Below are 12474 nucleotides of genomic sequence, written 5' to 3' on the forward strand. Positions count from 1 at the left end.
GCCACTACGACTGAAAGGGCAAGCATGTTTGGTGTGACGGGGATTTGAACCCGCAACCTGCACGATGCAAGTCGAGCGCTCTAACCACCTGGCCATACCGGTCAAACGCGAGCAGCTAAAGACATAGATAGATGACGAATTGGGTGCAAAGAAATTCTGTGCAGATAGCAACCTTCCATGGATAAGTTAGAATATACCAGTTGTATGAGGTGACAAACCTAACCAGTGAGTACAATAGGGGACATATCATGGGTCATAGAAGGAATAGACAAGAATGATAACATGAAATGAGGCAGTACAAGCCACATAACATCTCAGGGAATAAATCAGACAAAAAGTCTATACGGAACCAAATGGTGGGAAATGGAAAGTAAGGAAATAAAAGAGAAGGCCAAACCACCTGCCAAGGCAGCAGATGTCTAGAGAAGGAAGGCCCAATAAGGATAAAAGATAACATAAGAGGAATTGTAAAGGATGCTGAATGTCAGAATGATGACAACTGCAAGCAAGGAGGAGGAAGAGAACTTAAGGGAAAGATGGTACAAAGAACATGCAGCAATGGGTTCAAATGGAGAACTTGACAGGATATGAAGGACAAAATTAATATCCAATATGACAAAACAAAGGGATTTGGAAAACAGACAACATAAAAGGAACAGAAAAGGAGGTAAATAACAAGGGAGGAGAAAGCTTTCTGGAAATGGGACAATTGGACATGTTTGTCAGGACAGACCTATAACTAGAAACAGTTGACACAGACTAACCCTGATCAAACAACCATGTGAAAAACTGAGAAAGATGAGGTAATGAAGGATGGGAGGGGCAGAAGCCATGGCGAATGTACCAAGGTCTGAAGATAGACCACCGGCTCTAATACACAGACAAGGAGGAAGGTTGAATGGAATGGGAAAGGAAAGATGCTATATGAGGGGTGAGTCCCCAAACTGAGGCAAGGAAACAGACAAAAGCCACACATGAAGATGAAGTTTGCTGATGTCAGAATGAACTATGTCCAATTGTGGGTGTCAGAGGAGGGACTGGGACAGAGGTAAGGGCAGGGGATGCCACTCCAGTATGGGCCAGAGCAGAAGGAACCACGTCTGAAGCAACGAGCAGGATATGACAAGGAGTGGTCTGGATAAGGGAAAAGACTTTAGAGAAAAGTCTGATCGGAGGGTTGGCACATAGGTGAAGATTCCTCTAATCCTGACTGAATGCATCTACTCCCAGAGTTGAAGGGTGTGGAACCAGAGATTAAATGGAAGGAATTTTGGCATTCCAGTGAGTAGCAAACTCACCCACCAAAATACCCATGGATGAAGGGACCACACTGTGGGGAGAACCTGGTTTTGTTAAGACAAGCGATCAGCCTCCAGATTCGTAATGCCAGAAACGTGACATGCCAAGATCGCCATGGAATGGTCATGGACCCAGTAAAGAAGATCCAAAGTCTAAAAATAAAGAGATCTGGATTTGGTTTCTTTTTGCTTGGTGATACAGCTGATGACAGTGGAATAGTCAGAATGAACCATAATCACCAGTCCCCTTAGTAGCAGGAGGAAATGATACTGAGCCCGACAAACTTCCAAAAGTTCCAGGATGTTGAAAATGGAGATGAGCATCCTTGATGGACCATCATTCAGAAACCTCTTGGGAATCGAGGAAAGCCCACAACCCACCAAGAAAGCATCAGTAAACAGATGAGACTCCAGACACAGTGGAAGAATGGGAACCCCCACCTTGATCAGTTCACTGTCAAGCCACCAAGACAGGTTGTCCCTTATCCCAGGGGGATCAGTAATGGGATGGTCCAACGGATCTTGAGAGAAGCTTCCACTGAAGAGAATGCATGTGAGCTCGACCCAAGGGAATGAGAGTTTCCAAGGAAGCCCACATCCCCAAAAGAGAGAGAACCCCTCACACAGTGAGAAAGGGAGAAGGTAGGGCCATTGAGACTGCCAAATCCATATCCCCAAGCCAAAGTGGAGAAGGCTGGGCCAAATTAAGATGGGAATTGAAAAACGTCCAGTGGAATAAGATATTGAGTGGGGTTAAGAATGGACTTCTCCAACTGGAACAGAAAATCCCACCCGATTAGCTTCCCAAAGAAGTGAGCAGGCATGACTGATTGACTGAACATGGGGAGAAGCAAGCAGAAGCCAGTCGTCCATAAAAAAGTAGAATCCGATGACTCTACGAGTGAAAATAACAGGCAAGAGAGCATACCACTCCACAAAACACACGGAGCCAAAGAAGGGCAGAAACCTTCAGACAGAAGCCATGAAACTGTTGTGAAGTGTAGCCAAAAATACACATAAACTAAACATACCTAGAGAAATGACTCATTACTAACAAACTAACAAAACCTAGAAATCTCTAGTCTACAAAGTACATAAAAATAATGAACCTGCAAAACTACAAAATTCGACCTAAAATATAAAGCAGTAATCAATACCTCAAGTACAAAACCACTAAAGGAAGTAGAAGATAAATGATATGTAAATATTGAACTTATAAGTCCATTCAAAGAACAGATAAGACAAAGGGAACGAATGTAAAATCTACCCTGAAGAACATGAGAATGAAAAGGCACCCAGTAAACTGTAACATAATTTGACTGAAATCTAATCCCTAGTTAGATGTGACTAGTAGTAAAGAAAAAGCAACTTACAAACTAATTAACATAAACAATGAAAAAAGTACACATAACGAACCAACACACCCACAAAATTGTCCAAAGTTAGAATTACCCAAACAATAACTATCGTGCAAAACCCGGACATATACCGAAAATCAAACAAAAACAAAGTAATAATCAAACTCTAAATGCAAACTTAGGTGGTAAAAGAATTATAAAAATCTAATTTACCAAATACTGAGCAGAGAAAACATGTAAGACCTAAATTATCTCATAAGGAAATTAGGTCAATCCACAAAAGCTAACATAAACTCGCTAAACATGGGTATACCTATTGGGAGTGAGGAATACATGCTGAAAAACTTACCAGAGATCTCCTGAGAAAAAAGAACAATGTCTAACTCAGGAGTTTACATGGAGGCCTGGTAACAGGTGGAAGGTGCTGTAGAAAGAAATTTTCACTCTGTAGCTATATCCTTCCTCACAAAAAATTGTAACATGAAGGGAAAAAATTGTTGACCAATCACAAGACACGACCTCCCTGCAAACTAAAGCCCATACTTCCCCAGCAGACATCATCAACCCTGAAACCAGGGGGTCCCACGTCAGAACCATTGTCAACTGTTGTGGGAATTTTCGCATCCTCCATATTCAATCGCAAATACATATGAACAAATTAGAATTTGGAAACCAGAAATACTTCTAAAACAAACAAGTAGAAACAATGGAAATCAAACACAAGAAATAAGTTGATATAAGTTTGTGATCAATCACAATCAAAATTTTGTTGTCACGTGGAGAGTGAGTACAAACACACATCTACACATTAAAATGCCAATCGAGAAAGTGAGGATTGTTCTATAATAGTAGAGGGAGCTAGCTGCACCAGTATAGATGGTGCAGTATGATTGGTGGAGAGTAGTCACATGATCAGCACAAGTTCTAAAATGGTGCAAAACTGATGGGGGTATAAAGACTGGAGCACTGTAGTAAAATTTTTTTTAGCAATGCTTATAGGGCAGACCAGGATCAAGATAGCTTTGAATGAGCAGAGGTAGTACCATTTCAGTAATCTTTTAATTGTACCCAACATTCAAAACATATTAGGTCACATATAAATTCAGGAGGCTAGTAGTAACTATGCAATAACCAATTTATAAAATGTCTTACGTAGCAGCAGCAGCACACTGTTTCAAAAACATTAAAACCAAAAGTTACTTTAATGTGTTTTTTTAATAAAAAAATTAGTATTTTCGTTTCACCAACCTTGCTCAAATTTCCTTTTCATAACTCTGTCAGGTGTGGTAGAAGATACATTTATGTGTGTTAAAACTGCCAATTCAGAAGACTCTTTGGCTTCATTCATAATATCTGTGGAAAAATTTAAACAGATAACATATCTACTAGTACCACACACATTTCTGTGCAAATGATATACTGTAACTATTTTGCTTAACCTGCAATGTTTTATTTTTGATCTAAATGCACAACCATAGCAATACTTACTAATTTTTCTCATGTAAAATCTGCCACGATATTAAATGATTAATCTAGCAGTATCATTTATCTTTTCTAAAGCTTTTATCTTCTTACTGTAATGGACGTAGTGTACATGCCAGTATCTATGTATGAAACCAAAACTTCTGCACTATCTATTGAATGGCACCACAAACAAAAATCCATAAAAATATTTACACTTTGGGTATTCAAGATTCAGATACTTAGAAAAATAACTGTGGTATGTGCACAATTTTAAATAAAAGTACTCTTCTCACAACAAGAAAACAACTTTCACTAGGACTGTACACGAGGGTTTGATTGTATCTTTATTGATGTAATTTTTAAATGTAATACTGTGAAACTATACAAAAAAAAACTTTTATTTTTTCAATAAACAGTACCAGTTTTAATATATAAAAACATTACAGTTTATATCAGTAAAATTTAGGAAAATTCTGAGCTCTGAATGTTGAATCATTTTGATGCAATGAGTTGTGTACAACTAAAAGAGCACAATTCAACCACTTTTCCCCTACAGTACTTCCCAGAAAAAAAATCCTTTTTTAGAAAATGTACACTTTTTGTAAATTTTTTTCAATGAAGCATGAGTACTATGATTACTAACATATAGGGCAGTGTTTCTGCTGGTAACTACAATGCATACTTCTTTGAACACTGACACAAACCAGTTACCTCACCAATATTTCTCTCGTAACAAAATAAAAAACTGGAATTAAAAAACTTTTAATGATTGTGCATACAGATAATTAAGCATGTTTACCTTTCAACTATCAACCAGTAATTCAGAAGAACACTAATACATTAACATCAATGACTTTTCTTTTTCACATAATGGACAACTTTTTAAATAATAATTTGTATTACTTTTTTATCGATATGAATTATTTACTAATAACTACATTTTTTTTCTTTTACACACTTTTTTTTTCTCAAAATTTCGTATAAGTACTACACTGCATCCTGATTTGTTACTTTTTTAAAATTTAAATAGCTAAATAATTTTAAACATAGAAGAACATTAACCATATATGCATTATGACTGTGCTGTTTTTAGTTAAAATGATAGGTCATACCATTTACATCCTCTGTTATCTTGATATCACTTGGTATTAATGTGGGTAAAACATTATTTTTATTTTCAGTTGAGTCTTTATCCTCATTATTTATTTCAGATGAATGACTTTTGGACAATCCTTGTTTGTTAACAGATGACTCCATTTCTTGCTCATTATAATCCTCTTTAACTGGTAAAGGGATAAGAGTAATATTGTTCATTAGATTTGTATTGTGGAAAAAATCTTTTAACATCTTTTATTCAGAATCTTGTCTTACTGATTGGGGAAAACAATAATACTCTTTACAAGAAACTAAAATCTATCAAACCCACAGTCCTTTGTGCGGTGTTAGATAACAATGATTAATTTGTTTTTGCTCTTTCTACTTCCTCAACTAATAACCTGTATGGAATGAAACATTCTTTTTAAAAAGTATTTTCAATTAAGAATAAAACAGAAAAATATGAAATTATACAACATGAATGCTAATTAAATTGATAAAACAGAGCAATGTTTTTGTTTTTTTTTCAATTCAAAGCTACATCATGAATCACCTGGAAAAGGATAGCAGCTGAAATATTAGGCAAAACTATATGTTCATGAAGATACAAGTTTGTTTTACAATTAATAATTCTCATGATACTTACAAGGTCATCAATTAATTGATAAAGAAGTGGAACATGATTGAAGTAGTAAAACAAAAAAAGCAAGTGCCAAGAATAGTGACCAGTTACAAAAACAGCACTGCTAATGGTTAGTTTTGGCAAACGACACAAAAATAGTGTTAATGCATAACTATGTTATCTGTTCCTGAGGTATGCTGGATTTAACCCTCAAATGACCAACTTTTTTATACCATTACCTGCTGCTGGAGATTACAAGTACTGCTCATACAAAATAACTTTATGTTTTTGTCTATCAAAACACTCAAGGTAAAGAGATGACCAAACAAATTGGGTTAAATCACTCATTTCTTTTGTAAAATACATAGAGAACACTGGTACTTTTGTTTACATTTCTTTGTGTAACTTGCAGGTCATTAAGGACCCTGTAACCTACAAGCATGGACACACAAACAATGAATAAATAGTTTAACCCTCTCCAGATGGTTCATGGGTCAAAGACCATGTCATTGCATTTGTTGATTTGCATTCAAAATTTTATTATTTACTATTTCCTGAATTTATGTCAATAAGTTTGGTATCAAACTGTAGATTATAATTCAAATTTTAGTACTATACATTATTTAATTTCATGATTTAAAAGTAAATATTAAAAAAACACAGTTAAACATCAATTTTTGTGTGTCACGTGGTATGTTGAATGAAGCACTGGTTCAAATTAGATGTTTGTGATGTCAAAATATTAAGTACATAGTTTCATATGAATTAGGAACTCAAATTACTGATATTGACAAGCTAGAATATAAAATAACAACTTCTTATCTTTTCTATTTGCCGAGATATCATTCATGTACTGAAGCAAATACAGCCCACCTCTTTCCATTTTTGGAAATAGTCCCTTATATACACTTACTTCAATATATGACATGTGAATAACCAATCAAAACTCAGAATATCCCCCGAGTGGCTTTCTCAGCCATTTTCATGTGTTAGCAGTCATCTTGTTGTTTTGGACCAATATTTAAAGTAGGTAGGCTGTGTCTTTAGTCTGCTCAAAATTTCATATTTTTTTAGACCCAAACACAGTTTAGTTACTAAGCTTAATACATTATAGTGGAATTCTATAGTATCAATATAGTAATTTATGATTTTTTTGTTAGTCAACTGTATATACAAAACCTAAAAAATTCTTTCATTTCCTATCTTCCAAGTGCAAAATTTTAAAAGGCTTAGCAACCTACATCAAGCAGCAACTTAGCACAAAAGTAATAAATAGAAGAGATAATTGTTTGTTTTACTTCTTTATTTACTGTTCTATGTTTTAAGAAAAATAAGTTTAGAAACTTATTTCTAAATAGTAATAATCTATATACATATATAATGTATAATAATGGAAACGTGACTGTATTTCACAAAATACTAGTCTACTAAAACACAGCCAAAATAGATCACTTTGTAAAGACTAAAGGTCATTTTTACATTATTGGATACGGTAACATGAGGGCATGTGTGCCATATCATTGTAACTTCTGTATTGTTTGCTAGGCATGGCTGAAGGGTCAATATAATAAAAATAATAAATATATATAAATGTATAATGTTATGAGATTTAAGCTATTTAGTCTAAACATTTATGTTTTCAATTTGTTGTCATTCTAGAACGAAAGAGGCATAATTTATATTTATTTCCCAATTTTTTATGATGGTTACTAGATCAGTCAAATCTATTGAACCTGTACAGAGATTTGTTAGTGCAAATAACAGATAAAATATAAAGTTTTTTTCTTAAGAAATGTTTCATAACTATCTGGACATTATAGGGTTTTTGCATGTGAAATTTGAAATTTTTCTGATGCATAAAAGTATTTTTAATCTTAAAATGAAAATTACTTTGCATGTTGGATAGGCAACATAGTGAAAAAAAAAAAAGGACACGAGAAAAACATTGCTTAACAAACCTTAAGACTTAATAAAAAAATTTGATATTTTGCAGATGAAGGCATTGTCATATTTACTGATAATCTGCCAAATTTTGTTTACATATGCTTACTAATTTAAAAGTTATAGCATGAAAACTATAACAAGCACAAAATGGTTACGAGGTCAGTCTCAGGGACCAAGCCCATGCTGAAAGAGTTAAGAAATATGTGGTTAAAAAGCCAATAGGGTCCTATATGGATTCCACTGATAATTCTAGAGTTAATTATAGGAAAATATAAATCTAGGCCTCAGCTGTAAGTCTGCGAACTTATATCACTGAAAACCAGGTTTTAACACCCATATCAGACAAAGCACAAATAGTCCATTATGCAGCTTTGTGCTAAAATATAAACAAACAAACTAGGACTCTTTAAATGCATGATGTTATATGTATTGTAGTTTTATTTTATAACTATTCATTATTGTTATGATAAACACTATTTCAGCTATGTCTTTTCCAAAAATCCCACAGTGTAGAGAAATAGGTTGTGAAGCAAAAGCACAGAAAATTATAATTTCCTTAAACAGCTATAGAACATAGACTCAATAATCTAATAAATGAATAAATAAACAGAACAACACTGCTGAGTTATGACCTGTTTAAGCATATAACTGAACAGAATTTATGAAATACATCTGTTCTACCTGCTTCACTGCTGATTTTAGTTTCATTCTTAGGCTTAAGATATTTTTTGGTATTGTCATCAGCTGCTGAAATATCTGAAAAAGGAAAATATAAGATATGTTGTTTAATAGTTATACACAATCAGTAAGCAACATAAAAAAATCATAATGTTATAGATTCATTTTGCATTTTAGTTTACATTGATATGAATTGTATCAACAATTCTTTTATAAAATACACTATTTTTCTTGAAATCTAATCATCTTGTCACACCAGTACAAAATTATAGGCATCAAACAACATCATTGTACTTAATCATATAAACAATAAACATTTCAAAAAAGAAATAGTGATCACTTATTACTTCTTACAGATTCTAAACACAAAAATCCTTTTTTGTGCAAAAGGTTAAACAAAAATAGGCAGATTCTTCTAAATAAGCCAGTAAAAAATATAAAAACATTAAAAAAGTTGAGACTGAAATACTAAAAGCTGTCTCATAATACTTACTATTATGTACTGGCTTTACAAATAATTTATTTCAAGTTAAGATCCTATTTATGAACTTAATAAGCAACATGGAATTAAAAACTTATTTGACCAATGAAGAAACAAAGGTTAACTGGGCACAACTACCTAGTTCAGTGTAACACTCCTAGAGAGTCTTGGAGAACTATTCTTCAAAAACAGTACAGATAGAAAGGATGGCATTTCATATTTTGTCTTCATGTCAGCTTGCACCGATGTTTGTAAGGGTTTATATACTATACTGGAAGACTAAGGTGAATGTGACATAATTTGTTGGTAGTTTTTGTAACATACTTGGTGGAATGAGTGATGATTTGACCAATGGTAGCTGCAAACTTCTAATTTCCAGACCAAAGTCTCTCTTTATTGATGGTTTCATCATACTGATGTATAAAGATTCTTTGATTTTTTTTGTTTTGTGGAATTTACCTGAGTCAATTTGTCTGTAACTGTCCCAGTCTGTTTTATGTCCAGTTAATATGGCAGGTTCTGTTTCAAAGTGTCTTCCAGTTTTGCCGATGTAGGTCTGTTTAAAGGAACATGGTATTTCATAAATGGTGTTTTTGTGTTTGTTGTCGGTTGTTCTTTGTTTAATTTTAACAAGGATAGACCTGAGTGTTTTTTAAGGTTTCCAGCAGACACCAATGTTAACTGTTTGGCTACACATTTGAACTTCTCACTTAGGTTTCGCACATATGGGAGAATAGTGTTGGTCTTGTTATTTTGTCTGTGGTATCACTTTGTATTTTCAAGCTATTGGTGGTGAAACTACAAGGATACTCTGTTTAAAATACTGTATGATGTGTCACCGTTCAGTTATGATAGAATTTTCATTGCACATATTTCTGCTATGTTATTCAAGCACTTAATAGCATTATATTAAAATGAAAGAGGATGATAGTATCTGTCAAAATGAGTAGATTTCCTATATATAGTTGTGGTGAGTCTCATTCTGTCTACTGATGAATTTATTAAGAAATGGCAGGCTGGTGTTTTTCTCTACTTCCACGATGAAGTGGATCCTGTTTGCTATGGAGTTAAGATATTGTAAGAAGGCTAGTAAAATTTCACGACTGTGGGGCCAGACAAAAAAATTGTCATCAGTGAAGCACCTGTAAAAACTGGGTTTTTGTCAGTAAAAAAGATGAATCTTTGTCTACTAAAAGTGGAGAGACTGTTTATCCTATGACAAGACCATCCATGTGTTCAAAGAAATCACTGTTATATTGTCTATGGCCATACATACAATTAATACTTGTTCTCTAAACTTAATTAGTATATGAATGTTAACAGTAGCCTAACTTAAAGTAGTTATACTTTGCATTATTTACGGAATCTTTATTCTAATTTACTAACATTTTCAACTAAATTTCAATTAATTCCGATGACATTCCTAGCATATAAATTTATGTTAATTCTTTTTTCAACTAATTATTACAATTTTCATTAGGCTAAGCACTGACATTTCAGAAAACTCCTGGCTCTATGTCAAATAACTACAATAACAAAACCAATCAGCCAGTACTATAACATATAATTATAAGTAGTGATATTAATGCAAATGTTTATTTAAAGAAGAATACAGTTTACAAAACATGCACAATAAATCATTCAACAATTCTATGTAAATACCTTTGTCATCTATCATGAGAGTGTTGCAGTTGTCTATTGGTATGTCTTCTTGCACAGGAACAGGGAGAGTCTGCAGCTTTTCTGTTTGATAACCATTTAATTCTCCAGTTTTATTTGTAAATTCTGGTTTTAAAGATGATTTCTTTCCTTTGGTATTTGACTTCTTTGTTTGGAAAGATATTATTTGAGTAAACTTGTTAAATAAAAAGGCTCATGTATTTAGTGTTACACATAAATCCCTTAACATGACAATATTAGTTGGCTTTTAATATTAACTTACTTTAAACTCAAATTTAACAAATATATTGACAGTCTAATGACACTTTGTACATCATAAAAACGTCTTACAACTTCATCCTTATTGTCGTTTTGTAATTCTTCAATATTACTTTTTGAGGCTTTTTTGCTACTCCCTTGAAACAAAACAAAATTTTCTCTGACTTACTTTGCTTACATCATAACTGAAGCAATTAACCATCAGTTATAATAGATTTCAAATGAATTCTGATCACAGCATAAATTTTCATCTGGTTAGAACACTTTCAAAGCATCTTAAACATTATTAAGAAGGTATATGGAATATTGCTAATATTCCTCATTTACACAAAATAGCAGCTCATGTGATTATTAGTAAATTGCTCTAAAATATTTTTTCCCAACTGCATGAAATAAAAGGTTAACAAGGATATGTTATTTTTAAGCATAGAAAGATCTGATGATGCAATGGAAGTGTTGAATTTTGTGTAGAAAAAAAGAAAAAGGTCTAGAATCATTACACTTAAATTATCATTAGCTTAGAACTTCATTTCTACATCATAATTTTTTTGTTTTCATTAATACACTGACAATACTAAATTATTTTTTTCATTAGCAGTATGTGTTAAGAGTATTTATTCTTGGTAGATGTTACAATGGAAAAAATTAACTTTTTTAAAGTTTCAATCAGTATGGATAGGATTAGCTGTACTGTTAGTTGACAATGTAAAATATTCTCTAAACATTCAATTTTCTGAATCTTTGTGTAGTTTTCTAGCTTTTGTCAGCCATCCTGCGTAACATTTATATTTTAACACATATCTACCGACTGCTCTGTTTCACCTCGTACTTTTTCCAATATTTGTTACTAACTGCATGTATAACCAATAAAATCTATGCATTGTAATGTTGATTACTTGTGACAGTTGAAAAATAAAACAATTTCATAAATGTACTTGACTAATTATCTGAACTAGTCTAAACTCCTAATAATATTCAATAATATGATGTAAGAAGGTAATTAAATACACTGTTTTCAACATACAAGTTCAGTTTTGTTTGACATAGCACCAATTCATCATTCCAATGAAAGGAGTCATAAAATTATTTAAAAAAACAACAATACCTTTGTGACACTAAATTTTGCACAGAACCTGTTTTCTTTAGGTTTCTTCAAAATCTGGCAAATTTTGTTTTCTGTTGGAGAACATTTCTTTTTCTTCTTTTTAGGTGACCCTGATAATACATCAGAAGTTTCTGGAGCAAGAGTTTCAAAAAATGTGAGTTCAGAAGAAGATGAATGTTGGGAAGGATCCAGGACTGGGGCAGAGGTTTCTGGAACTGATTCTGATAAAAGGTCTCCAAACAATGTTGGAGAAATATCCAAAGTTTTTGATTTTAATGTCATGAAACGCTTTTTTCTTGGGCGTCCTGGTCGTCTTTTCACAGGAGTATTGTCTGGTTCTCTGAAAAACATTTAGTATTTCAATTACAACTAAAAACATTAAAAATACTTAAAGTATATGAATATATTACCGGTTCTAATAAGATAAATTGAAAAGTTTAATTACTTTAATTTTTTTTAATTTCCTTATGTAGAAAAAAAGTTGAAAAAAT

At 32.9% G+C, this 12474-nt stretch overlaps 1 protein-coding gene across 8 annotated transcripts in view; it reads right to left on the reverse strand.

Moving 5' to 3' along the window:
* LOC106460807 (BAH and coiled-coil domain-containing protein 1-like) overlaps positions 1-12474 on the reverse strand; it is a 126068-nt gene that overhangs the window by 23879 nt on the left and 89715 nt on the right. For 7 of the 8 annotated variants that reach the window (XR_002610844.1, XM_022387604.1, XM_022387600.1 and 4 more), the window contains 5 exons: positions 11984-12323; positions 10603-10765; positions 8463-8537; positions 5233-5403; positions 3905-4009 (listed from right to left, as the gene is read on the reverse strand). Coding sequence is in view for 7 of the 8 variants with exons in the window: in XM_022387604.1 (XP_022243312.1) it covers positions 3905-4009; positions 5233-5403; positions 8463-8537; positions 10603-10765; positions 11984-12323 (854 nt within the window). In the remaining variant the exon portion in view is untranslated. The remainder of the gene's footprint in view (positions 1-3904; positions 4010-5232; positions 5404-8462; positions 8538-10602; positions 10766-11983; positions 12324-12474) is intronic. The other variant, XM_022387603.1, reaches the window with a different exon arrangement.

This window comes from Limulus polyphemus, unplaced genomic scaffold (genome assembly GCF_000517525.1).
Source record: "Limulus polyphemus unplaced genomic scaffold, Limulus_polyphemus-2.1.2 Scaffold839, whole genome shotgun sequence".
In the NCBI taxonomy this organism is placed as follows: domain Eukaryota; kingdom Metazoa; phylum Arthropoda; class Merostomata; order Xiphosura; family Limulidae; genus Limulus; species Limulus polyphemus.